The sequence below is a fragment of the Myodes glareolus genome, chromosome 8 (genome assembly GCF_982192425.1).
Source record: "Myodes glareolus chromosome 8, mMyoGla1.1, whole genome shotgun sequence".
Lineage (NCBI taxonomy): Eukaryota > Metazoa > Chordata > Mammalia > Rodentia > Cricetidae > Myodes > Myodes glareolus.
This window is the reverse complement of record NC_142033.1, coordinates 99839307-99866473: the sequence shown is the minus strand read 5'-3', so window position 1 is coordinate 99866473 and position 27167 is coordinate 99839307. Positions and strand designations below refer to the sequence as shown.

Sequence of the window (27167 nt, the reverse complement as noted above, 5' to 3'; positions counted from 1 at the left end):
TTTCTTTAATATAAGGTCTCTAAAATCAACACTAAAAGACTTTCAGTTTCAGGGTGAGTCTCCTGTGCGGCTTACTAAGAACTATCACATATCCAGTGAGGTGGGGCTCACTCCTATTTTCCTAGCACTTGGGAAGTTAAAAAGGAAGAGTACCCTGAGTTCAAGGCCAGCCTTGTCTCAGAAGAATAAGCCAGGCACAATGGCTCATACCTATGACCCAATAACCGAATACTCTGGAAGCTTAAATAGGAGGTTCCACAAGTTCAGGGCCAGCCTGGGCTTAGAGAGTGAGCCCTTGTCTCAAAAAAAAAAAAAAGCAACAAAGCTTCTCAACTAATACAGAAATATTTCACATGAAAAATAAAGTTGCTCTTTATTAATTAATAATTTTTATGCTTATTAATGTTTATTAATTAGCCCCTTAGCAATTTACTTAGATAACATTTAAGTATTTTCTAATATTTAAGATTTTTCGTTTTCCAGGCAGTATGTCGCATATCTGGTACTATGAAGGTTACTAGCATTTAGTAATATCTAATAATATGATATGATATGCAGTTTACATAGGGGACATAGTCTCAGTTTTTAAGAACTCCTTTAAGCTTGTTTCTATCATTTGCAGCCATTTACAAACGGAAATCTCGATCTCTCTAAAGCACACAATACTACAGTGTACTTGAAAGTACAGAACCTAGCCTTTTCACTACCCAGCATCTTTTCTCCAAGAGACAGAGATTAGCATGTTTATATAAAGATGTTCAAGTTAATTTTGACAGCTCTACGTCTGTTCCCACCAATATAATGACAAGATTGATAATGACTCCAAATCAGGTCAATTCAATTACCATTTTACAAACAAATCAATTAGGGTCCAAAATATCAAAAGGAATTAACTCTGAATTTGTTTGTGCCTTTCTAGGCCTTCAGTTAGAAGTGAAGCCAAGCCAAGCAGTGGTGGAACACACATGTTTAATCCCAGCATGAGGGGGGGGCGCAGATCTGAGTTCAAAGCCAGCCTATTCTACAAATGACTGCAAGGGCTACACAGAGAAACCCTGCTGGGGGTGGAGGGATGGGGGTTGGGGAGTTGGGCTAGAAAATACATTAATACCTGTGCTATATCATCAACATCATAAATATTTACAGGAAGGCAGGAAAAGAATATTCATTGTCATTAGGCTGGGAAGAAATGAAAAAAGTAAATAGCACCAAAAGCAGAAGGTGGGGTTTGAAGTCTCTAACATGAGAACCATCACTCTGACATACTGTGTTGAGAATAATTCTCTTTACAGCTCTCAGACCCAATTTAAAAATGTTCTACTTCACTCTGCCCTAATTGCATACACAGACTCAGGCTCTTATGCCTCATGGTAGAAATAATAGCTAGACATTAACAAAAGCATGAGCATAAACACTGCACTTAGAAAAGAAACTATTCTGTCGGGCTTGGTTTGGCTTGGTTTTGCTTTTGAGGCATGGTCTTGATGTTTAGTGGGGCTGACCTGAAATTCAATCCTACCTCAGCCTTTGGTCTGTTGGGATTATAAGCATATGCCAACTTGTCTGCCTAAAGACTGTGTGTGAGTGTGTGTATAAGAGTGAGTGAGCAATGTATGTGCTTGCCATGCCATTCACTGACCAGAGGACAACGCCATGAAGTTGGTTTTTCTTCACTTCCATAGGAGCTGAAGCCCACACTGCCGGCTTTCACAGTGGGCACTTTCACTCATTAGTCACCTAAATGGCCCCTGAGTGAACTGTGAAAAATTTGATCTTTCTACTCTTTTGGTTTCAGTTGTCTATTTGTTTGCTTGAGATAGTGCCTTATGATGTAGCTGTGGTTATTCTGGAACTCACTATGTAGACCAGGCTGGCTCTGCCTCCCAAGTGCTGGAATTAAAGGCATGCACCACCAGGCCTGGCCTAGATTTCCTCTTATTCTAGTTCACTATTGTCGGACTTTTCGGTCTCAAACAATACTTTCACTTGTCAACTGACTACCTGACTTCCATATAGAAAAAGTTATCTAGAGAAACAGGCAGTGATAGCTTTCAATTCTATTTAAAAGCATCTATTGATCTATTTTGTTAAAACTTCTTTAAAACTTTGACAGCTGTCAGTGTGCATTTTTATCTTGAATAAGGAAAAATAAGTAATTTCTTAATAAAGTACCTGACATGCATGTTATATATCTTAATAGTGTCTACTGAAATTTAATGTTTATTCCAGTGTGTGATAGGATGCTTAATGAATATTATCTATTCTTAACATATATTACAACTGTACTTTATACCACATATTCCAAGCAACATAGGTTCAATATACAAGATTCATGATTACAAACATAAAGTTTGAGACCTATTTTTATCTGTCAGACATTTTTTCAACATTTTGCAGCCAATATATCTTTCCATTGGCATTAAATTTCTCTTTGCCATAGTATATCTTTTAAAAATTGTATCTCAGGCGAATATCAGTGAGCAAGTACACAGCATCCCTACCCACTCAGCAACTGTATCAATGTAAGCATCCTATTACTATAATGTACCACTGATTCTTCCAAGTCAGCTGTGATGAACATGTTTTTAAATTCTGTTTCAGCACAACAGGTGGAAATGGTGGTGCATGCCTATAAGGCTTAGGCAAGAACATCATGTGTTCAAGGTCATCCTGAACTACACAGTGAAACCTTCACAAGGGTGAAAGGGATATTAAAATATAGCTGCCAATCAAATGTTCACATTTCACCTCTCTTTCCACACAAAATTACTTACTACATTTTCTATTGATCTACCTTTCAGCAATTCAAGTCCTAAAATCTTGAACCCTCTTGTGGTTTGAATGAGAATGGCATCAAAGGTTCGTATGTGTGAATACTTGGTCTCAAGTTGGTAGCTGTTGGGAAGCAATAACATTTGTGCCTTTGCTGGAGGAAGTATGTCACTGGGGGCAGGCTCTAAGGATTCAAAAGACTCAATGCCATTTTGAGTTAGCTTTTTTTGCCTCCTGCCTGTGGATTAAGATGTGAGCTCGTAGCTTTCCTGCTTCCACGCCTTTGCTTCCCCATCATATATTCTAACCTTCTGGAATTGTAAGCCCAATTAAACCCTTTTATGTTATAGCTTGCCTTGGTCATGGTTTTGTCACAGCAATAGAAAAGTAAGTAATACGACCAGTCTGTACACACATTAAGATGTTGAAGACTTTTTTAAGTAATACGACCAGTCTGTACACACATTAAGATGTTGAAGACTTTTTTAATCCTGTAGCTAATATGTCAAATACTTTAACTCTTCTACAAGTAACTACTAAAACTATTCTTTTGTATATCAAATTTACAAATAAAAATTGTCTAACTTAAAATTTCAGCATTTTGCTCAGCTTTACTAGCTGGCCTGCAAGCAAGCCTCCTGCAGTTAGACTGCTCCAACCCCACCCCACCATCAATGGGACCCTATAACCTAAAAGTCCCAAACCCACCCATCTCTCTGCAACCTCAGAGCATCTCTGAAGTAGATTGTGACTACACATAGCTGACCAAGAGGTGAGAGATCCACTCCCGAGCTCGACAGTACAATCTCTAGGCCCTAGGCCCCTGGGCAAAACCCTGGCTGCTCCCCAAACTGCCTCAGCTTCACTAGCCATCAGGCAAGCCACCTGCAGGCAGGCTGCTCCAACACCCTCCCCATCCATCATACCCCGTTATTTATCTGCAAGTCCCACTCCACCACCACACCCACCTGTCCCTGGAGACCTCAGCACCTCCCTGAGACACAGACAGCAATTGTAATAATCGGTTCAAGAGAGGATCCCTTAGACACAGACAGCAACTGTAATAATCGGTCCAAGAGAGGATCCCTGAGACACAGACAGCAACTGTAATAATCGGTCCAAGAGAGGATCCCTGAGACACAGACAGCAGCTGCAAGAATTGGACCAAGAGGCAAAGACACTGTCAGCACCAATTGGAGGAAGAGAGGGGTAGGCGCCAATGTAAGAATATATTCAACAGCCTAAAAAGGAACCTGGTAACACCAGAACCCTGTAGTCATACAACATGAAGGAAGACCTGATCATCCTAACCTAGAAAAAGCAGAAGAAAATGACCTTAAATGTAACTTTATGAAGATAACAGAGACCCTTGAAGAATAAGTGGAAAATTTCCTTAAAGAACTGGAGAAAAAGACAAAAAAAATGGAAGAAATAATAAAAATCTTAAAGAAACCCAAGAAAAAACAAACAGGTAAAACACAGTTCAAACAATTCAAGACTTGAAAACTGAAATAGAGGCAATAAAGAAAACACAAACCGAAGGAATTCTGGAAATGGAAAAGCTGGGTAAATGAACAGGAACTACAGATGCAAGAATAGCCAACTGAATACAAGAAATGGAAGAGAGAATCTCAGGTGTTGAAGATACAAAAGAGGAAATAGATTATAATCAGTCAAAGAAAATGTTAAATTCAACAAATTCTTAACACAAAACATCCAGAGGAAACCATGTAAAGACTAAACCCAAGAATAATAGGGATAGAAGAACTCCAGCTCAAAGGCATAGGAAACATATTCAACAAAATCATATAAAACAAAAGCAGCTCAGGAGGGAACCACTCTAGTTGCCAAGACTTTTCTGCCAAGATGGTTCATACCCTCTGAACTAGGACCAAAATAAATACTTCCTCCTTTGAGCTGCTTTTGTTGGGTATTAGGTAACAGCAACGAGGGAAGCAAATGGCAGAGAAGGTCTGCTATGATATTATGGCACCAATGCAAGGGGAAATGAGCCTGAAGATAACTACAGATAGAGGGCTAGAGAGATGCTCAGTGGTGAAGAGCTTCCTGAGTTCAATATCCACAAACCACATGGGGGGTCACAACCATCTATCTGTAATGGGATCTGAGGCCCTCCTCTGGCATATATGCATACATGCAGGTAGAGCATTCATATTCATAAAATAAATAAATCTTTAAAAAGGAAATCATTACAGATGCAATAGAATCATTAAGACCAAATTAAGAATACCCTCACTAAAAAGTTCTTGGAGTGCTAAGAAGGTTATCCATCCATTCCTGAACATTTTCCCACTCAGCAAGCTAATGCCAATACATGTGTCTTATTTAAAAGTCTAAACTAGCTATTCTCAACCACAGTCCATTATGTCTGCCAGGGAATATTTAGCAATGTTTGTGGATTGTGTGTGTGTCACAAACTGAGGGTATGGAAAAGACAATAGTTGTTCTTGGCACCTGGCAAACCCAAGTCAAGACACCAAACGAGAACACAATATAGCACTCCACACAAAGTGTCATCCAGGCCAAACTACCGATAATACCAAGGTTGAGAACTTCTTATTCTAAACTCTTCTAAAATATGAGAGCATGTTGCTTTCATTAATATGCACCTTGCAAGGTCTTCATTTGTATCCAATCCAGTCATGTCTTAGTTACAGTTTCTATTAATGTGACTAAATGCCATGACCAAAATAACTTGGAAGGGAAGAATTTATTTCAGCTCACAATTTATAAGCCATCACTGAGAGAAGTCAGGACAGGAATTGGAGCAGAAGTCATAGAGGTAGGAACTCAGAGCAGAAAGGAATTGGAGCAGATGTAGCAGAAGTTACTTACTGACTTGCTCCTCACCACTTGTTCATCATGCTTTCTTATCACACCCTGGACCAGCAGCCCAGCAGCATTGTCCACAATCCCATCACATCAACCATCAAGAAAATGCCATAAAGGCTTGCTTTCAGTCCAGTCTGGTATGGGCATTTTTTTTCAATTGAGGCCCCCTCTTCTAAAAGGACTCTAACTGTGTCAAGTCAAAAAATAAATAAATAAATAACTAGCCAGCACAAGTTAGCTCCATCTTTCCCAATAATCTCACTCTGTGTTACTGTGATCACTATCTTACACAGCTTCTTAACAGCATCTCATCCACTTAACTGTTTAACCAGCTGTCCTCTGACACTCCAAGTATACCATGGCATGCACCAAATGCACCAACACAAACCCATCATACATCATATATACATATGATAATAATACTATTTTAGAAGAGAAATTGTTGTTAATGCACAGATAAATAAGAGTTTTTGATCAAACCCCTTCTTCTCTATTGCTATGCTACCACCTTGTGTAAGTAGATTACTCAAATCGACTGCTTTCTTCACTTGGCATTTTCCCTGTGTGTCTAAGACTAAATGTCTCTCTTCTTAAAAAGATAACAGTCAGGGGTGGGGGATTTAGCCTAGTGGAGAGCATCTGCCTAAACTGGGTTCAGTCCTCAACTCCAGAGGGGGGAAAAAAGATAACAGTCATTGGATTAAGGTCTACCTAATTCAGTTTGACCTCATCTTAAGTTGAATTACAGCTATAACTATTCAACTTCCAAATAGTTTACACCTGAGTTTTGAGGATTAGGAAATATTCACACATTTTGGAGGTTACACATTGATCCCATACAACACTCTACATCACTTTTCCAAACAGCAGCCATAACAAAAACACATCAGACCTTGTCACTGATCTGCCTACAAGGTCCTGCCTACTGTGTCTCACTGACCTCTTCCTTCCTCTCCAACTTCATCTCTTGGCATAATCTTCCTGTACACCAGTTATACTGGCCTCTCTGTCCCTCAAACAGGCCAACCTCATTCTTGCTTCAGGCTTCTGTCTGGACATTTCTGTGTAATGCTCTTCTTTTCATCATTCAAGTCAAATCAGAAGTGCCTCTTCCTCACAAGAGAATAACTGCTTAAGTAGGAGACCACTTGCCAAAAGTAGAACCTCCCAATGGCATTCTCTTTCACATAAACCTAGTTTACCTGCAGCAATTAGAAATTACACCAATTATTCAATTACTCCCCTAAGTTTTCATTTTTCTGGCACATTCAAACATTTAATCCATTTGGAATTCATCTCTGTATGATCTATATGCTTGGAAAAGAGACATCCCTCAAATGATTCCAATACAAAGTCTGCCACCTCAAAGAGTTCTGACCACCCCTGCATCTGAGAGGCTCAGGCAAGTGGATCACAAACTCAAGACCAGGGTTCTGGAGAGATAGCTCAGGAGTTAAGAGAAGTAGCTGCTCTTTAGTTGAACCCAAGTTTGATTCCCAGACATGGAGGCTAACAATGATCTGTACTCCAATTCCAAACAATCCAATACCCTCTTGTGTTCTCTAAAGGCACTACACCCATGTGGTACACAGACACAAAGGCAGGCAAAACAGTCATATGCATAAAATAAAAACAATGAATTTCTTCTTCAGATCAGCCAAGCTACACACCGAGTTTTAGATCAAAAAAAGTCCTGACCTATTTTTTTAAAAGCCCAGACCCTTCTTTGAGACATATGCAACATTCTCTAAAGCACCTCTCTCTCCCTCAATAACCCCAACCTCCTAATGCTGAACCCACCTCTCCTTGTCCTCTGACCACAACAAAAAGCAGCAATGGGTCACCTAGGGATTGAACACACTCCCCCTACTGCCTAATGAAAGTTTATGAACGCTTGAAATTCCAGTTTTAGTGTCACTGAAAGACCCAGATAAATCCAGACCCCTCTAGCAGAAAAAATAGAGCCAAAAATCTAAGCAGGGAGAGAAGAATCAAAAATCTAGATTAGCCAGTTCAGTGACTCTGTTTCAGGAACTAGCTAAAGATAAAGTTAGATTATAATCTTGAGAATAATCTTGAGAAACAGGGAGTTACCCCCTTGTCATTATCACTGGTATTTTCAGAATTTTCCAATGACGCCCTCCTTACCCCCTTTGGATTACTGGGTTGTGGTTTCTTCCCTTAAATACCCCTTCTCCCAGCTACTCGGGGTCAAACTCTCTACCCCTGCGTGGGAAATGAGTTTTGGCCCCAGCGCACTGGTTCCTGTCCTGTCAATAAACCTCGTGTGATTGCAGCAAGGACGGTCTCTCGTGAGTTCCTGATGGGTTGTGTTATCTGGAGACTTGAGTGAGTCTCCCCGCTCCAGAGGTCTTTCATCACCTCTCCTGGACACCTTTTCTGACCAACCCTGGAGTTCTTCAGTTCCTTCTTTGTATCTTTACCTCAAATCTGGTTACTATACAATCTACAGAACCTGATTCATAAAAAGTAGAATTCTTAATAGAACAGAATTCATACAAATATGAACTCAAGTTCATAATTATTATGATTAGCAAAAACTAAATAATTAATGTTACCTGCTTTATTACTACTATCTAGAAGGCAATTTTTACAAGACTCTCTAGTTCTTATTTATTACCACTATTATGTGTTGGTGTTTTGTGTTTGTGTAATTGCCAGCTCTAAAACGAGTTACAGATGGCTGAGAGCCTGCCTCCATGTCAGTGCTGGAATTCTAACCACTGGTCCTCTAGAAGAGCAACCAGTGCTCTTAACAACTAAACAACTTTCTCCAAGCCCTAGTTCATAATTATTCATTTGTATAATTTCCCAAGCTAGAAAATGAGAAACAAAAGACAGAAACCCCTTTATTCTCTAGCTTACTAATTCCAACGCCTGACACACATTAAATATCAAGTGCTAATTTAATGAACAATACATGTCAGTTCTCAAATAATATTGTTTTCTTTAAAATTTGCAGAGATGAAAAACTACTTTCCCTGCTTTTCGATTTGGTTCGAATTTGAGGAATTCTTTAGCAAGTGTTCTATGGCAAACACTGTATAAATTATTAAACTGGAGATGAAATAAATGTGGACATTATTTTTTTTTTTTCAGGAAGAGGAGATGAAACCAAACTTTCTGTCAATATGTAGTCTGCTGTGACTTAATACAGGACTTCACATTCACCTGGTTCTGGCCTTAACCTAAAGAAACTTACCAGATTCCTAAGCAAAATAACAACAGCCCAACACTTGAACCAAGGAAGGGAGGAGCCCCTTGTGAGATGAAAATGCAAGTGTAGCCGCCTCACAAGTTCCCGTCCAGCCAAACGTCGGAGCACCAGTTTCCCAATACTGTAGGATGTCAGGTTATCACCTGGGTGTCCTCAAACACAGGGCAGTGTTTGAGAGGAGCTGAGAATCGAACTGACAACAGTCATCAGCGGGGGCGCGGGGGGGGGGTAGCTCCCGACGGAAAGATGAAGTGTGAAAATAGCAAGAGTGGAGGGCTGACAGCTGAGTCGGAACTGTAACTTCTACTTCACCCCACACTGCTCTATGGGCGCCGCCGCCCACCTCCCACCCACACCTCCCCTCGAGGGTGGACTCCGCGGCAGGCCAGAACTCACCTCGCCGTTCCGCTCCGCTCAAGGGCTGACTCCCAGAGCCGCCTAACCGGCGTCAGTTCTCGGACCTTCGCATTTGCGTCCAACCGCTAGGATGCTACGGCCCAACTCAAGTCAGCGCGATCCAAGCGCGGGCTTCCGTAGGCCACCGACGCCACGACCCCGGATGTTGATGTGCTGCGTGCCCCGGAAGCGGTGGCCCGAGGCCCTTGTGGGGGCGGAGGCGGCGTTGCCCAGCTCTCCGGAAGGAGACGTGGCGGCGGTTGGGTCTCCTACCCCGAGGACGCTTTGTGGTCCCGCCGCCGCCTCCTTCTCCTCCTCCTCCACCTGTTCTCCAAGGGTAGAGGAGGTTGTGACGGCGGCTGGAGGACGCGGCGACGGAGGATGGAGGAAGGAGGCGGCGGCGTGCGTAGCCTGGTCCCCGGAGGGCCGCTGTTGCTGGTTCTGTGCGGTCTCCTGGAGGCGTCCGGTGGCGGCCGGGCGCTGCCCCGGCTCAGCGACGACATCCCCTTTCGAGTCAACTGGCCCGGCACCGAGTTCTCTCTGGTCAGTGCCCTCGCTAGCCGCAGCCACCTTCCCTCTTTCCGGCACGAAGCGTTCAGCCCAGTCCTCAGTTTTCCTAGCTTTCCCTTCCAGGTCCTTTTTTTTTTTAAAATCTTCCCCAAGCCGAAGTGTCCCGTTCGTTAATTCATTGATTCATTCAGCACACTGTGTGGATGTGCCCTCCATACTAAAAACTAGGAGATCCAGCGATCCCTTCCCCTCCCTCCTTTAAATATCTTTGCAGGAGACCTGGCTGCCCAACACCCCCTCTCTGTCGAGGAAAGTCTTAGAATTACGACCATACCAGCCTACCCGTACACAGCCCTCCAGCAGACACAAGCCCCGTCTCTGTTCATTCTTTCTCACCAATACACACTTAGAAGCAAGCGTCTGTGAATGTTTTCCCACCGAAGGCATTCGAGAGGGCTGTTTGGCTTGGAAGACGTTAGTGAACTTGTATGTGGAATACGACTGGCCGTACAGAATACATTAGATGTTTTAATGTATTCCGACTGCTCTTTAAAACCTTAGAAAGTAAAGTTGGTTTTGTTTTTTTTTTTTTTTTTTAAAGGATCTAACTTTCGAGTGTATTGTGTGAAAGGGATTCTCTGCACTTGAGTACAAATGACCTGCGCTGGTCCAAATGCCCGTGCTGGGAACTACACTCAGTTCTCTATGAGGAGTAATGCCTCTTCTTAATTGCTGCACCATCTCTCCAGCCCTTGAATGTGAGATTTTATACGGTGCGGAATTATGTGCATAGTTCTATGTATAAATAATCTCACGAAAGTGAAAATTCTGTTTGAGAGTGTATTGTATTGAAAAGTCTTATCCATGTAGAAATACTGCAGAATTTATTTAAAAGGTGATTTTGAGGGCTACACACACTGCTTTTCCAGAGGCTCCAGGTTTGATTCCCAGCCCCCAAATGGGATCTCTCACAACATCTCCAGGGGATGCAGTGCTCTCAGTCTTCTACCCACTGCACCCATGTGTATAACTACACACATACACATATTTAAAGAGAAGAATAAAATCTTTTTTTTTGAATTGTGCTCTTAACAATACCATAGTCTCATTTATCCCAGATTGACATCCTAGCAAAAGCAAAGGTTTTCTGTTTTGTTTTTTAATTACATTCCAATTATTATGATGCCAAGACAATATGTACCAAGTTAGGCACCAAAAGTTTAGGTCAGTGGCAAAGCACTGGCCTATGGCACAGGCCTTTAGTTGGACGGCACTACAAAATTACTAAGTAATGATATTACCATCACCACATCGTTTTCTATTTACCTTGGGTTTTACTTATGCTGTATTTTATGCTCCATTTTTTTCTCTACCTTTCTGTTACATTCTAACCATATTCTTGAATTTAAGTAAATATTTCTCTGGAAAGTCAGGACTATTTTGTGTTAATGCCATGATCAACTGATAATTTCATTTTATTTTTATTTTCACTGATCTCCAGTGTATATATTTGTACAGTGTATACACTTGTATAAAATATTACAGGCCTGAGGAGATGTCGGCAAAATCTAAGGTGGACATACTTGAAGACTTGGGAGTTTTAGGCTATTTGTTTATTTACTTTTTTTTTGTTTAGTATGAATTATTTTGAGAAAAATCTAGATACTTTCTCTGAATTGGGAAAGAGCCATATCTTTGTACAAAAGTAAGGTTTCAATAGTTGATCTTTGAAAGTTTTAAATAGTTCTTTATTCTTAACACTTTCCTTCCAAGCTTTGTTTAGTTAAAATAACTGCCCTTTTCACATAGTTGCTGGTTATTTTTATGGGTCAGTTGGTTGGACAATTGTAAATAAGTCAGCAGCAGTGTGAAGTAACATAAAGTCTTTTGTCTAACATCCAAAATTGGCAGACACTGAATTAAAATATCTCAGTTCTTTTTTTCTTAAGCCTTAGTTACTTTTTTTCCTGTTGCTGAGGCAAGAACTCATTGGCCTACATCTTGAGGATATCCTCTGCCTTAGCTTCCCAAGACCTGGGATCAGATTATAGGCATGCACTACCATAACTGACTCGTCTAGTAATTTATATTTCTAAAATATCTCTAGATAAAAATGATTAAAATTATACTGGTAAAAACTAAATTATAGTTCATGATCCTTATAAGTTACTCACTGATCCAGCAAAGTTTTTACTATTGTATCCACTGTATTGAAAACTAGTCAGGAGGTGGTGGTTCATAACCTTTAATCCCAGTACTCTGGAGGCAGAGGTGGGCAGATCTCTAAGTTCGTGGCCAACTTGGTCTGCATAGCAATTTCTGGGCCAAACAGGGCTATACAGTTAAACCCGTCCTCGAATAAATAAATAAATAAATGAAGTCTTTAAATAAACTAAAAATAAATATCTTTCAAGCAGGATATGGTGGCAGACTCCCCTAATCCCAATATTTGATAGGTAGAGACAAAAGGATCAGAAGTTCAAGGCTAGCTTAGTTCCTTGTCTATATAGCAAGTTTGAAGCTAGCTTGAGAACCTGATTCCAGAAAGTAAGTACAGTTTGTCCCAACACTTAAGCTTCAAATATTTGATTACCTTATCACCTATAATGGCCTTAAGTGTCCTTGGCATACATATATACATATATATATGTGTGTATGTATGTATGTATGTATGTGTATATATAGTAATCTTTAGAATATATATTAATAAAGGTTGACTCAAATATGTTAAAACAGTAACAAGCATATACCTATGGAGCCAACCTGCTTGTTATCTCTGAGCTCTGCTCCAGGTAACAAGATTAACTGTTGGACAAATTGTTTAAGCTCTGACCCCAGAGTCCTTTTCTGTAAAAATGAGTGTAATGCTTCATTGGAGGATGAATGAATTAATAAATGCAAAGTAATTACAAAAAAACACTTGGTTCTACATGCTACATGTTTATATAGTCAACTTCTGTGTCTGGATTTACTCAGTCTAGCATCCGGACTCTCAAGAGGAAGGATGGTAGCATAACCCTATAATCCTAACACTCAGAAGGCTGAGGCAGGAGGATTGCTGAGTTCAAAGGTACCCTAGCGTGCATAGTGAGTTCAGGCAAGACCAACACACAGTATCTAGCAAAACTTTGGCAACAATTTAGGAGACAAAAACAGGAAGATCTCAAGGAGTTCAAGGCTAGCCAGGTCTATACAGCAAGCTCCACAATAACTGGGGCTACAGAAAGAGACCTTGGGGGTGGGGAAGATAAAACAGAGACAGATAGTGGGTTTCGAGCTGAAGATCAGAAAAGCAAAGCGGCCTGCCTCTGACTCTTACCTCACACAGAAATGGGCGATCCTGCCTCTACGAATCCTCAGACTGAGACTGAGAGTGAGACTGGTCTCCTCCAGTCTGATATTCCTATCTAGTGCTGGGATTAAAGCCATGCACCACCACCGTCCAGCCTCTATGGCTAACTAGTGTGACTGCTAGGATTAAAGGTGTGTGTCTCCACTGTCTTGCCTATATGACTGAACAGGATGGCTGCTTTGCATTTTGATCATCAGGCAAGCTTTACTTATTAAAACACAAATACTATACCATTATCATTTCTCTTTATTGTCTAAAATAAAAGGGAAGACTATACCTAATATAAGAAAAGCTATGCAATGAGTACAATAACTATATACAATATATAGGCAATAAATACATCAACAATGTCTACTCCATTTGTATTTGATAAATTCAGAGAAAATACTCCATATCTTTCCTATATTGATGAGCCCAAAAGGTTTTACTTAATTCAGTTTCTATTCTAATTTGCATTGTCAAATTATCTTTTAATGTCTCTCAACCTTTTACACTTTACACCTCTTCAGTGAGTTTCTTTCCTGAGTCTGTAAACAAGGAAATCTATAACTATAAAGTCTTCAACTCCCTCAGAGATCTGAAAAGGAAATGTTAACTGAGTAAGCAGGAAATGCAAGCAAACGACTTCCAAAAAACTGAGGAGTGGCAGAAACAGCTGACTGCCTGGACAGTCACCCGTAGTTCCTCTGTGACGTTGGGGCATCCATCTTCAGCCTAAAGGCCTATGACGCAGAATATTCTGAAGAAGCCTTATCTCGACAATGTTTGGCAATCACTCTCTTTTGTGTCCTGTTTGTCAATTAGGACAGCATACTGCCAAGCAGTCTAGGCAGGGGCAATTTCTTCCCAGTGGCTTATTTTTGCCACAAAGAAAATAAACTCCATGTGGAGTTTCACTGATGCCCATTATCTTCTCTGAAGTAGATTGGTGTTACCGGGAGCAGACATGTCTCATGGTCAAAAAAAAAAAAAAAAGAACTCATGTTAGTAAAACATTTTAAGTGCTATATTCTTTAAACCTCTGAAGTGATTGAAGACACCCTGTCTATTTAAAGTATGTCTCAGTGTGACCTTGAGAACATCTAACATCACTATAAGTTTAATTGTTCTAGGTGACTAATTACTTACCTGCATTTCCTTATTGACCTAAACAGTTGATAATAAAAACTTTCAAAGAAATTTGCATTGCATTGTTAAATGAGCTGCATAGGTACAGTACTTTGAAACAAGATTAGAAATGTATGTACAGTATGTTCTAACAAGATTAATATCAAATTTGTTTCAATATATAAAATTAGTAATTTCTTTTTTAAAGATTCAGTAATCTACCTTTTTATCTTATCATATCTGTATCCCCGTTTTATTTTTCAAAACAAGAACTCTGACTCTAATCTCTATTGTTCATCTTTACTCCTCACTGTAACCAATAAAAACTTGTAACTAACTCCCCTAAAAAATGATAAATATCCATAGCCCATTGAACAACGAAAAACCACCAACCCCACCTATTTGGAATTTGGGCATTGTATTCTTAAATGTACATCCTGCTGTCAGGGGCCATGATATTTTTATGGATTCCTGAAAAGAAAAATTTGGATTAATTGTCAAGTCCTGGGAGAGGTAGCTGTATCATTTTTGTCCAGTCTCTGCATAATGGGAAAGTCCAGGGCTTGTCTTAAGTCCTGGCTAGAGTAGTCTGTGAGGCTGGATCATCTCAGCTAGCCACCTCAAAATTGTTCTGAGTAGTTTGTAATCCAAAACTGATCTGTAGGTGATATTTTTCAGTGTGGTGGTGTTATCATAGTTATGGAGGAATTGTTGTGATGCCCCATCCTCCTTTTGGAGACTTCAAAGGTCACTTTTAGGCGTGCTCATGGTTCACTACAGAAAACTTACAGAGACTCAAGCCTGAATTCATGTACAGAAAGGTAGATGAAACCTTTTTCCAGAATTAATACTCTATATGACCATTATTAATATGGCAAAAACTGTTAGCTGTTTCTGTGGGATTCCTCACATGGTCTTGGCCCCTTTGCTCATAACATTGTTCCTGCCTCTATGGCTGGACTCCAGGAATCCGACCCAGTGCTTAGCTATGAATCTCTGCATTTGCTTCCATCAGTTACAGGATGTAGGTTCTATGATGACAATTAAGGTAGCCATAGATCTGATTACAGGGGAAGGGCAGTTCAGGCACCCTCTCCACTATTGCTCACATTCTTAGATGGGGTCATCCTTGTGGATTCCTGGGAATTTCCCTAGTGCCTGGTTTCCCCCTAACCCCATTATGGCTCTCTCTTTCAAGGTATCTTTTTCCTTGCTCTCCCTCTCTGTCCTTCCTACAACTCAACTTTACTGATCCCTCATATTTGCCTCCCCACCCACTTCACCCTCCCTTATCCCCCACATTACCACTTTCGTAAAGAAATCCATATATGTCTTTCTTAAGGTCTTCCTTGTTTCATGGCTTCTTTAGGGTGAATTGTAGACTGGTTATCCTTGCTTTATTTCTAATATCCGCTTATGAGTGAGTACATGCCATGTTTGCCTTTCTGCGTCTGGGTTGCCCCACTCAGGATGTTTTTTTCTAGTTCCATCTATTTGCCTGCAAATTGCAAGATGTCATTGGTTTTTTACTGATGAGTAGTACTCCATTGTGTAAATGTACTACATTTCCTTTATCCATTCTGAGGTTGAGAGGCACCTAGGTTGCTTCTAGGTTCTGGCTATTACAAATAACACTGTTATAAACATAGCTGAGCAAATGTCCTTGTGGTATGAATGTGCATCCTTTGGGTATATGCCCAAGAGTAGTATTGCTGGGTTTTGAGATAGACTAATTCCCAGTTTTCTGAGAAGCCACCATACTGATTTCCAAAGTGGCTGTACAAGTTCAAAGTCCCACCAACAATGGAGATGTGTCCCCCTTACTCCAAATCCTCGTGAGCACAAGCTATCATTGATGTTTTTTTTTCTTAACCATTCTGACAGGTGTAAGGTATATTTCAGAGTCGTGATTTGCATTTTCTTGATGACTGAGGATGTTGAGCAATTCCTTAAGTGACTTTCAGCCATTTTAGATTCCTCTGTTGATAATTCTGTTTAGATCTGTACCCCATTTTTAATTGGGTTATTCGATATTTTAATGTCTAGTTTCTTGAGTTCTTTGTATATGTTGGAGATCAGCCCTCTGTTTGATGTGGGGGTTAGTGAAGATTCTTGCCCATTCTGTAAGCTGCCGTTTTTCTTGTTGACTGTGTCCTTTGCCTTACAGAAGCTTCTCAGTTTCAGGAGGTTTCATTTATTAATTGTCAATCTCACTGTCTGAATGACCAGTGCCATATTCAGGAATTGGTCTCCTGTGCCAATGGATTCAAGGCAACTTCCCAGTTTCTTTTCTATGAGGGTCAGTGTGGCCAGATTTATGTTTCGATCTTTGATTTATTTGGAATTGAGTTTTGTACATGGGCATAGATATAGATCTATTTGCATTCTTCTACATGTTGATATCCAGTTATGCCAGCACAATTTGTTGAATTTACTTTAGTTTTTCCATTGTATAATTTTAGCTTATTTGTCAAAATCAGGTATGTGGATTAATATCCGGGTCTTTGATTTGATTCCTCTGATCCACGTTATCTGTTTTTATGCCTGTAGTCAGCAAAAATACTCAATAAAATACTGCCAAACAGAATCCAAAAACACATCAGAGAAATCATCCACCATAATCAAGTAGACTTCATCCAAGAGATGCAGGTATTGTTCAACATATGAAAATCCATCACTGTAATACCATATAAACAAACTGAAAGAAAATAAAACACTCGATCGACTCATTAGATGCTGAACAAGCCTTTGATAAAATCTAACACCCCTTCATGATAAAGGTCTTGGAGAAATCAGGGATACAAGGAACTTACCTAAACTATATAATAAAGGCAATATACAGCAAGCCAACAGCCAACATCAAAATAAATGGAGAGAAAACCAAAGTGATTCCACTAAAATCAGGAACAAGACAATGCTGTCTACTCTGTCCATATCTACTTAATATAGTACTCAATATTGAGAGTTCTAGCTAGAGCAGTAAGACAACAAAAGGAGGTCAAGGGGGTACAAATTGGAAATGAAGAAGTCAGACTTTGGCTATTTGCCGATGATATGATAATTTACATATGTGACCTGAAAAATTCTACCAGGAACTCTTACAGGTGATAAACACCTTCAGTAATTTGGTAAGATACTAGATTAACTCAAAAATATCAGTGACCTCCTATATACAGATGATAAATGAACTGAGAAAGAAATCAGAGAAGCATCATCCTTCACAAATTTTAGTTTTCCAAATTTTACAAAATGGAACACATCCATCTGCCAGATTTCATTCTTTGGAGTACCCTTTGGGTTACTTCCTGCAGGTAGTGGTGTTTGGTTGTATAAAGAACAAGTAGGAACATTTCCTTATAATTTCCTTGGCTTGTTGCCACATTATGGAAAAGTCTTCTTAGAAACTTTTGCTATCAGTATGATGTTTTTTATGAAATTCTGAAGCCTTCAGCACATTTCCAATAAATAATTGATCAGTTTCTGCATTACCTTGTGCTACAGGACCTGTCAGACCTGTATGGGGTCAGATGTGTGTTTTGTATATGGGATGATTCCTATTCCTGATTGAATCTTGTAACTGAATAAATAATAAAGTCAATTCTGTATCATCTGATTTCAATATGCAAAACAGCATATTGTCAGTCAGCAACTATTTGTTGCTGGCTCAAATATATATGTTGAGAGGTTCCTTAAAATCCCTTAGTACCATAAGAATAGCATATAATTCTGACTTTTGGACAGAATCATAAGGGCTTTGATTAAGTTTTCTGATTTGTAACCTGTCTTTTCCTGATTATTACCATCATTATAGAATGTAGGGGCTCCAGATGTTGATGTTTCCTGTACAGTGTGAGGAAGGATCCAGCTAGTTCTCTTTATAAGTTGAATTCTCTTGTTTTTGGGATACTTGTTGTTAATCTTTCCAAAGCATTACTACAAGTTCTTTTGCCAGGGTTCACTTTCTGCCCATATTTGTCAATTTTATCATTATTTAAAAGTACTATAATTTCTGCTGAGTTTACCCATGCTAACTGATAATTTCATCATTATTTAAAAGTACTATAATTTCTGCTGAGTTTATCCGTGCTAACTGACAAAGTCTCAGTTTTCCTTTTAGAATTAACTTGGAGACCTTTTCCACATAAGATTTTAATATTTTACTTGGTTTATGTAGTAAAAAAGATCCATTCTAAGATAATATCTTCCCTCTGCATTAAAATTCCTGTAGGTTAATGTTTGGAGGGTAATATGACCAGAATACAGTTAAGATTTGGATCCCCATGATTCGCATGTGTCTCCAGTAATTTCTCTTCTTTTTTTTCCGATTATTAATCGATAGCGATCCAGTATTGATCGCCGATCAATCACTAGCAGCGCCAAAGGGACTCAAACCCGTGTCCTCTGGCACTAGGGCAGAGCGTTAAGCGCTCCTAGCCACTGAGCCAAGACTCAAGCTGCTCAGTAATTTCTCTTCTATGAAAGCCAATTTTCTCTCAACTTTAGCTATTTTATAACCTAAATAATTAATAGAATCTCCTATTTGTATTTTTTCAGGAGCAATTTGTAATCCCCAACAAAGCAAAATGTTCTTTACTTCTTCAAACATTCTAAAGTATCTACTTTTGAATAAGATAGTAAAATGTCGTGCATATATTGGTAAACTATAGATTCAGGAAATTGCTTATGTATCATTTCCTACAGCTGCTAGACAAAATATTGGCACTAGGTGGGGCTATTTAACATTTCTTGTGGGAGAATCATCCATTGATATCTATTAACAGGCACCGTGAAGGCAAATTTTTCTCAGTCTTTCTTGTAAAGGTATAATGAAGAAACAATTTTTTGAATTATTTTTTGAATCAATAATTATAAGAGGCCATCTTTTAGGCAATAGAGAAGGCAGAGTGTAGAGACTGTAGAGAACCCATTGACTGAGTCACCTTATTAACAGCTCTTTAATCTGTTACCATTCTCCTTTTTCCAGAGTTCTTTTTAACAATATAAGAGAATTTCAAGGGCTGGTTAATTCTTCAGTATGCTGAGCATTTAGCTGCTCCTGCATAGCCAGCTGTTCTAAAGCCTGACATTTCTCTGTTGTTAAGACTAACATACAGGTTTGTGTGTCAGCATTTTAAAGGTAGGACTGTTGGTGCCTTTGAAATATCAGCAGCTGTGGTACCCTGTTTTTGCAAAACCTGAATGGTCAGTGACTGTTCTTTGAAATATCTTGTAATATTTTACCCAGAAAAATATGTTAATTTATGGCTTGTTTCTAAGATTGGGGGAATGTTAATCTGAGTATTCCATTGCTGAAACAGATCGCGTCCCCACAAATTCATTGCTATGTTAGCCATATATGGCTTTACTTTTCCTCTCTGTCCTTCCAGCCCTATACATTTTATCTCTCTCCCACTCGATCTTACCTGAGGTAAAGTTCCAGTCCCAAAAAGCTGAACATTTACCTTTTTAAGAGGTCAATTTGGATGCCAAGATTCTGGTGAAATTATTATTACATCTGCACCTGTGTCTACAAGACCTTCAATGATGTCATTCATTCATAGTTTTACTTTTTGTCTTTGTTCATTTATAGAAGTTTGCCAAAATACTCGCTTTATGGTTACTCCTGAATTTTTGTTCTTTTTTTTTATAGCTGTTCTATTACCCAGAGCAGTATGAGTCTTACAATAGGCATTAGGTTCTTTAATTGCTCTGGGAAGGAGTTTCCTCTACAGTTACAGAAAACGAGTAAACCAGATTTGACATTGCGGCCTGTGAGAAGTCTCTCAACAAGTTTTCCTGATGGCAAAGGATCACCTTGAATACCCCTTGTTGAGCTACATTCATTAGTCCAACGCCTTCCTTTGCCACACCCTCTGCATAAACCAGAAGGGAGCAGCGTTCTGAATGGATTTTTCTTAGAAAAAAACATTGTTTCTATGAATGCCCTGTTTATAAGAGTATTCCTTTTAAGGTGACCTTGTTTGCCACAGTTGAAACACTTGACATTTGAATTTTTCTTCAAACCTCTAGAAATCACCTCTCCTATCCAAGTATCATCATGGGCATAAGATTCTATATTGATTGTATCTCAGATCCAATCCTTCAAGGGTAGTTGATCTTGCCTTTAATGACCTAATTATCCTTTTGCATTGAGGATTAACATTTTCAAAAGCCAGAAATTCAATTATTACTTGTCTAGCTTCTGAATTTGGTACCATTCTATTCATTACTGATGTCAGTCTTTGTAAGAAATCTGTGACGGTTTAGTAAATAATTTAATCTTCTTTCCTACTTCTTTAATTCTGCCCTCCCCCCCAAGCAGTCAAAGCTGCTGCATGGCATACGGCCAGGGTATGACCATCACATAAAGATTGTCTTTCTATAGTAGCATAATCTCCTTCAAGAATTTGATCTTGGGAGATTTCCATACCTCTAGCTTTCCTCTGTTGTTCCATAGTCTTAGCCTGTTCTCTGAACCAGGTACTCCATTGTAATTGTGGACCAGGATCTAAAACAACGTTAACTAAGTCTATCCAGTATTTAGGGATAGTTCTATTACAAACTGACTGTGAGTTTAACATTTGCTTCACAAAAGGTGAGCGCTATATGGAGCTGTTGCTTCCTTGAATCTCCTTAAATCTAACAGGAGTCCAGTTAGCTGTAACAGAGCTGCTATCATTTAGCAGTTCCTGTAAGGTTACTTGAATATATTAAGTTTAGTTGTTTGAAAACCTTAGTCTGTTCCTCTCTGTTCTTATAATGCAACACTAAAATTGATTCTCCATTAAATTCCTCTGTCTGGATTTGGGTGTATCTGAGATCTGTTTTATTAAGTTTTTCTAAAACTTGTATCATAGCACTAAGATTAACCAACCTTTTTAGTGATGAAACTGAAATGATAGAGCTGATGTTTACAATTGGCATTATGTAAACAGCATCTAAATTAGTTATTCTCTCATTTAATTGTTCCATTTTCAAACTGTACAGCATATTATACAGAGACCCAAACCCCTCTATTGCAATAGTGTTTTTTTGTTTTTTAATGTGGAAAAATACTCTGTTTTAACTAATTCCTTCCTTTAAGAATTCCCAGTTTTTTTTCACCAAATCTGCCTTTGATGTTGATGAAGATGTGAGGCTTATTGCTGCTATGTAGAACAGTAAAAGCCTGACTGGGTTTCAAGTCAGCTACTTAGTTTGACAACAGCTTGAGAAGGGGCTTCAAGAAAAACCCACCAGGAGAAAAGAAAGGAAAACCTAGACATTAGGGCAGGGAGTTCAGCCGTGTGTAGCTCTGGCCTATGCTGGTGGCTGTAAAGCCAAAGGCAAATGGCTTTTTTATGAATTTGTGCCCCAAAAGTTGGCTGCCAAATGTAGTACAAATAATAAAAACCCCAGAGATACTGGGATTGATTGATTGATTTTTCCAGACAGAGTTTCTCTGGCTTTGGAGCTTGTCCTGGAACTAACTCTTGTAGACCAGACTGGCCTCGAACTCACAGAGATCTGCCTGCCTCTGCCTCCCAAGTGATGGGATTAGAGGCGTGTGCCACCACTGCCCGGCCAGATACTGGGATTTAAACTGAAGATCAGAAATGCAGAATGGCCAGCCACTGATTCTTATCTCTACCTCAGACCAAAATGGGTGATTCGGCCTCCATGAATACTCAGACTGAGACTGACAGTGAGACCTGTCTCCCCCCATCTTATATTTCTCTCTAGTGCTGGGGTTAAAGGCGTGCACCACCTCTTCCTGGCCTCTATGGCTAACTAGTGTGGCTGCTGGATTAAAGGTGTGTGCCATCACTGCCTGGCCTGTAAGGCTGACTAGCATAACTGCTTTGCATTGTAGTCTTCAGGCAAGCTTTATGTAATAAAACACAAATATTATACCACTATACTTGTCAAAACCAGCAAAAATCAGAAGGAAACAATTGAATCTAAATGGAATGCATACAGACCTTTTCTTCTCATTCCTTAGAAAGAAAACCAGTATAATATGTAGTTAAACATTTACATTGTATTAGTGTTGAAAATTAACTAGATATGATTTAAAATAAAAGGGAGGCTACTGCTTTGGTTATATGCAGATCCGTGCCATTTCTTTTTTAATATACATTTTTTATTGTTATTTATTGAGCTCTACATTTTTCTCTGTTCCCCTCCCTGTCTTTCCCCTTCCCCCTTCAATCCTTCCCCAAGGTCCTCATGCTCCCAATTTACTCAGGAGATCTTGTCTTTTGATACTTTCTACTTCCCATGTAGATTAGATCTATGTAAGCCTCTCATAGTGTCGGCATTGTTGTCTAAATTCTCTGGGATTGTGGTTTGTAGGCTAGTTTTCTTTGCTTTGTGTTTAAAAACCACCTATGAGTGAGTACATATGATAATTGTCTTTCTGTATCTGGGTTACCTCACTCAAAATAATGTTTTCTAGCTCCATCCATTTTCCTGCAAAATTCAAGATGTCATTATTTTTTCTGCTGTGTAGTACTCCATTGTGTAAATGTACCACATTTTCCTTATCCATTCTTTTGTGAAGGGGCATTAAGGTTGTTTCCAAGTTCTGGCTATGACAAACAATGTGCTATGAACATAGTTGAGCACATGTCCTTGTGGCACAATTGAGCATCCTTTGGATATATATATACCCAAAAGTGGTATTACTGGGTCTTGAGGAAAGTTGTTTCCTAATTTTCTGAGAAATCGCCACACTGACATCTAAAGGGGCTGTATCAGCTTGCATTCCCACCAGCAATGCAGGAGTGTTTCCTTTACCCCACAACCTCTCCAACATAAGTTGTCATCTTGCCCACTCTGAGATGAAATCTCAGGGTTGTTTTGATTTGCATTTCTGATGACTAAGGATATTGAACATTTCCTTAAGTATCTTTCAGCCATTTTAGATTCCTCTGTTGAGACTTCTTTGTTTAGGTCTGTACTCTATTTTTTTTATTGGATTATGTGATCTTTTGGTGTCCAATTTCTTGAGCTCTTTATAAATTTTGGAGATCAGACCTCTGTCTGATGTGGGGTTAGTGAATATCTTTTCCCATTCTGTAGGCTGTCGTTTTGTCTTGTTGACCATGTCCTTTGCTTTACAGAAGCTTTTCAGTTTCTGGAGGTCCCATTTGTTAATTGTTTTTCTCAGTGTCTGTGCTGCTGAGGTTCTATTTAGGAAGTAGTTCCCTGTGCCAGTGCGCTAAAGTGTACTTCCCACTTTCTCTTCTATAAAGTTCAATGTGGCTCGCTTTATGTTGAGGTCTTTGATCCATTTGGATTTGAGTTTTGTGCATGGTGTTAGATATGGGTTTATTTTCATTTTTTTACATGTTGATATCCAGTTATGCCAGCACAACTTGTTAAATATGCTTTTTTTCCCATTTGATATTTTTTGCTTCTTTGTTAGAAATCAGAAATTAGAAGATGTGTGGATTGATATACAGGTCTTCTATTCAGTTCCATTGATCCTCCAGTCCTTATGCCAATACAAGGCTGTTTTCAGTACTGTAGCTCTGTAGTAGAGTTTGAAGTCAGGGACTATAATGCCTCCAGAACTTCTTTTATTATACAGGATTGTTTTGGCTATCCTGGGGTGTTTTTGTTTGTTTGTTTGGGTTTTTTTGGTTTTTGTTTGTTTGTTTTTGCTTCTCCATACGAAGTTGAGTACGGTTCTTTCAAGATTGTTGAAGATTCTGCTGAGTTTTTGATGGGCATTGCGTTGAATCTGTAGATTGCTTGTGGTAAGATTGTCATTTTTACTATGTTAATTCTGCCCTACCCAAGAGCATGGGAGATCTTTCCACTTTCTGGTGTCTTCTTCAATTTCTTTCCTCAAATATTTAAAGTTCTTGTCATACAAGTCTTCCACTTGTTTTGGTTAGAGTTACTCCGAGATATTTATGCTACTTGTGGCTATTGTGAAGAGTGTTGATGCTCTGATTTCTTCCCCAGCCCTTTTATCATCTGTGTACAGGCGGGCTACTGTTTTTTTGTTTTGTTTTGTTTTAGTAAATCTTGTATCCTGCTACATTGCTGAAAGTGTTTATGAGTTGTAGAAGTTCCTTGATAGAATTTTGAATTTTGGGGATCACTTATGTAAACTATCATATCATCAGCAAGCAGTGAGAGTTTGACTTCTTTTTTTCCAATTTGTATCCCCTTGATCTCCTTTTGGTCTCTCATTGCTCTAGCTAAAATCTCAAGAACTATATTGAATAGATATGGAGAGGAGTGGACAACCTGGTCTCATTCCTGATTTCAGTAGAATCACTGGGAGTTTCTCTCCATTTAGGTTGATGCTGGCTGTTAACTTGCTGTATATTGCCTTAATTATGTTTAGGTATATTCCTTGTATCCCTGCTCTCTCCAAGACCTTTAAAATGAAGGGATGTTGTATTTTGTCAAAAAGCTTTTTCGGCATCTAATAAGATGATCATATGATTTTTAGTTTTCAGCTTTTTTCTATGGTGGATTACGTTGACAGATTTTCATACGTTGAACCATCCTTGCATCTGTGGGATGAAGCCGACTTGATCATGGTGGATGATGGTTCTGATATGTTCTTGGATTCTGTTTGCCAATATTTTATTTAGTATTTTGCATCAATGTTCATGAGTGAGATTGGTCTGTGATTCTTTTTCTTAGTAATGTCTTTCTGTGGTTTGGGTATCATGGTAATTGTAGCCTCATAAAAAGAGTTTGGCAGTGTTCCTTCTCTTTTGATTGTGTGGAATAATTTGAAGAGTATTGGTATTAGTTCTTCTTTAAAAGTCTTGTAGAATTCTGAGCTGAAACCATCTGGTACTGGGCTTTTTTTTTTTGGTTGGGAGATTTAATTTGCTTATCTGGTCTTGATTTAATTTTGGTAAGTGATATTTATTCAGAAAAGTGTCCATTTCCTTTAATTTTCCCAATTTTGTGGAGTACAGGTTTTCGAAATAGGACCTAATGATTCTCTGTATTTCTTCCGTGTCTGTTGTTATGTTCCCCTTTTCATTTCTGATTTTGTAAATTTGGGTATTCTCTCTCTGCCTTTCCATTAGTTTGGATAAAGGTTTGTCTGTTTTGTTGATTTTTCTCGAAGAACCAGCTCTTCACTAGTGTGAGATTTTTCAAGCTTCTTTATGTAGGCATTTAGTGCTATGAACTTTCCTCTTACCACTGCTTTCATTGTGTCCCATAAATTTGGGTATGCTGTGTAGTCATTTTCATTGAAGTTTAGGAAGTCTTTAATTTCCCCCTTTATTTCTTCCTTGACCCATTGGTGATTCAGGTGAGCATTGTTTAATTTCCATGTGTTTGTAGGTTTTCTGGAATTAGTATTGCTATTGACTTCTAGTTTTAAACCATGATGATCTGATACAGTACATTGGGCTATTTCAGTATTTTTTGTATTTGTTAATGTTTGTTAATGAACATGTAGTCAATTTTTGAGAAGGTTCCATGAGGTGCTGAGAAGAGGGTATATTCTTTTCTGTTTGAATGGAATATTCTATAGATGTCTGTTAAGTCCATTTGAGTCATAACATCTGTTAGTTCTCTTATTTCTCTGTTCATTTTTTGTCTGATTGACCTGTCCAGTGGTGAGAGGGAGTGTTGAATTCTCCCACTATTAGTGTGTGGGGTTTAATATATGATTTAAGCTCTAGAAGTGTTTCTTTGACATATGAGGGTGCCCTTGTATTTGGCGCATAGATGTTCAATATTAAAATTTCCTCCTGGTAGATTTTTTCCTGTGACTAATATGAAATGACCTTCTTTGTCTCTTTTGACTGATTTTAGCTTGAAGTCTATTTTATTAGATATTAGGATAGCTACACCCGCTTGATTCTTAGATCCATTTGATTGGTCTATTTTTTCCCAACCCTTTACTCTGAGGTTGAGATGTGTTTTTTGTATGCAGAACAAGGATGGATTTTGTTTTCGTATCCAGTCTGTTAGCCTGTGCCTTTTTATAGGTGAGTTGAGTCCATTTACATTAAGGGATATTAATGATCAGTGATTGCTATCTCCTGTTAATTTAGTTTTCATCGTTGGTGTTGTTAATTTGTGCATTTTTTCTTCTTCAGGATTTGCTGTAATGAGATCATCAATTGTGTGTGTTTTTGTTGGTGTAGCCATCTTCCTTGGGTTGGAGTTTTCCTTTTAGTATTTTGTGTAGGGCTGGGTCAGTGGCTAGGTATAGGTGAAATTTAGATTTGTCATAGAATATCTTGCTTTGTCCTTCTATGGTGATTGACAGTTTTGCTGGGTATAGTAGTGTGTGCTGGCATCCGTGGTCTCTCTTAATGTCTGCATAATGCTTAACCATGACCTTCTGGCTTTCGTTGTCTCCAATGAGAAGTCAGGTGTAATTCTGATAGGTCTACTTTTATATGTTACTTGGCCTTCTTCCTTTGTAGCTGTTAATATTCTTTCTTTACTCTCTATGTTTAGTGTTTTGATTATTATGTGGCGAGAGATCTTTTTTTTTTTTTTGATCCAGTCTATTTGGTGTTCTGTAAGCTTCTTGTATCTTCATAGCCATATCTTTCTTTAGGTAGGGAAAGTTTTCTTCTGTGATTTTGTTAAATAAATTTTCTGTGCCTTCTTCTATATTTATTATTCTAAGATTTGGCCTTTTTATGGTGTCGCCTATTTCATGGATATTTTGGGTCAAGCTTTTGTTAGATTTAATGTTTTCTCTAACTGATGAGTCTATTTCCTCTATTGTATCTTCAGTGCTTGAAATTCTTTCTTCCATTACTTGAATTCTGTTGTTTATGCTTGTGTTTGTGGTTCCTGATCTTTTTCTCATGATTGCTGTTTCTATAATTCTTTTGGCTTGTGTTTTCTTTATTTTTTCTATCTCGGTTTTCAAGTCCGGAATAGTTTCTTTTATATGTTTGAGTTCTTTTCCTTGGTTTTCTTTAAGTGATTTGCTGATATCTTCCAATT

At 38.8% G+C, this 27167-nt stretch overlaps 2 protein-coding genes across 3 annotated transcripts in view; one reads left to right on the top strand and one right to left on the bottom strand.

Annotated features, from left to right (window-relative positions):
- Window positions 1-9410, bottom strand: part of Asb3 (ankyrin repeat and SOCS box containing 3) — a 128428-nt gene extending 119018 nt beyond the window's left edge. Inside the window, exon 1 of the mRNA XM_085692334.2 lies at window positions 9260-9410. The gene's annotated coding sequence lies outside the window, so the exon portion shown is untranslated. The remainder of the gene's footprint in view (window positions 1-9259) is intronic.
- Window positions 9411-9501: 91 nt separating this feature from the next.
- The window catches only part of Erlec1 (endoplasmic reticulum lectin 1), a 46516-nt gene continuing 28850 nt past the window's right edge, over window positions 9502-27167 (top strand). For both annotated transcript variants that reach the window (XM_048427587.3, XM_087909228.1), the window contains exon 1: window positions 9502-9802. In XM_048427587.3, coding sequence (XP_048283544.2) covers window positions 9641-9802 — 162 coding nt within the window. In that variant the 5' untranslated portion in view covers window positions 9502-9640. The remainder of the gene's footprint in view (window positions 9803-27167) is intronic.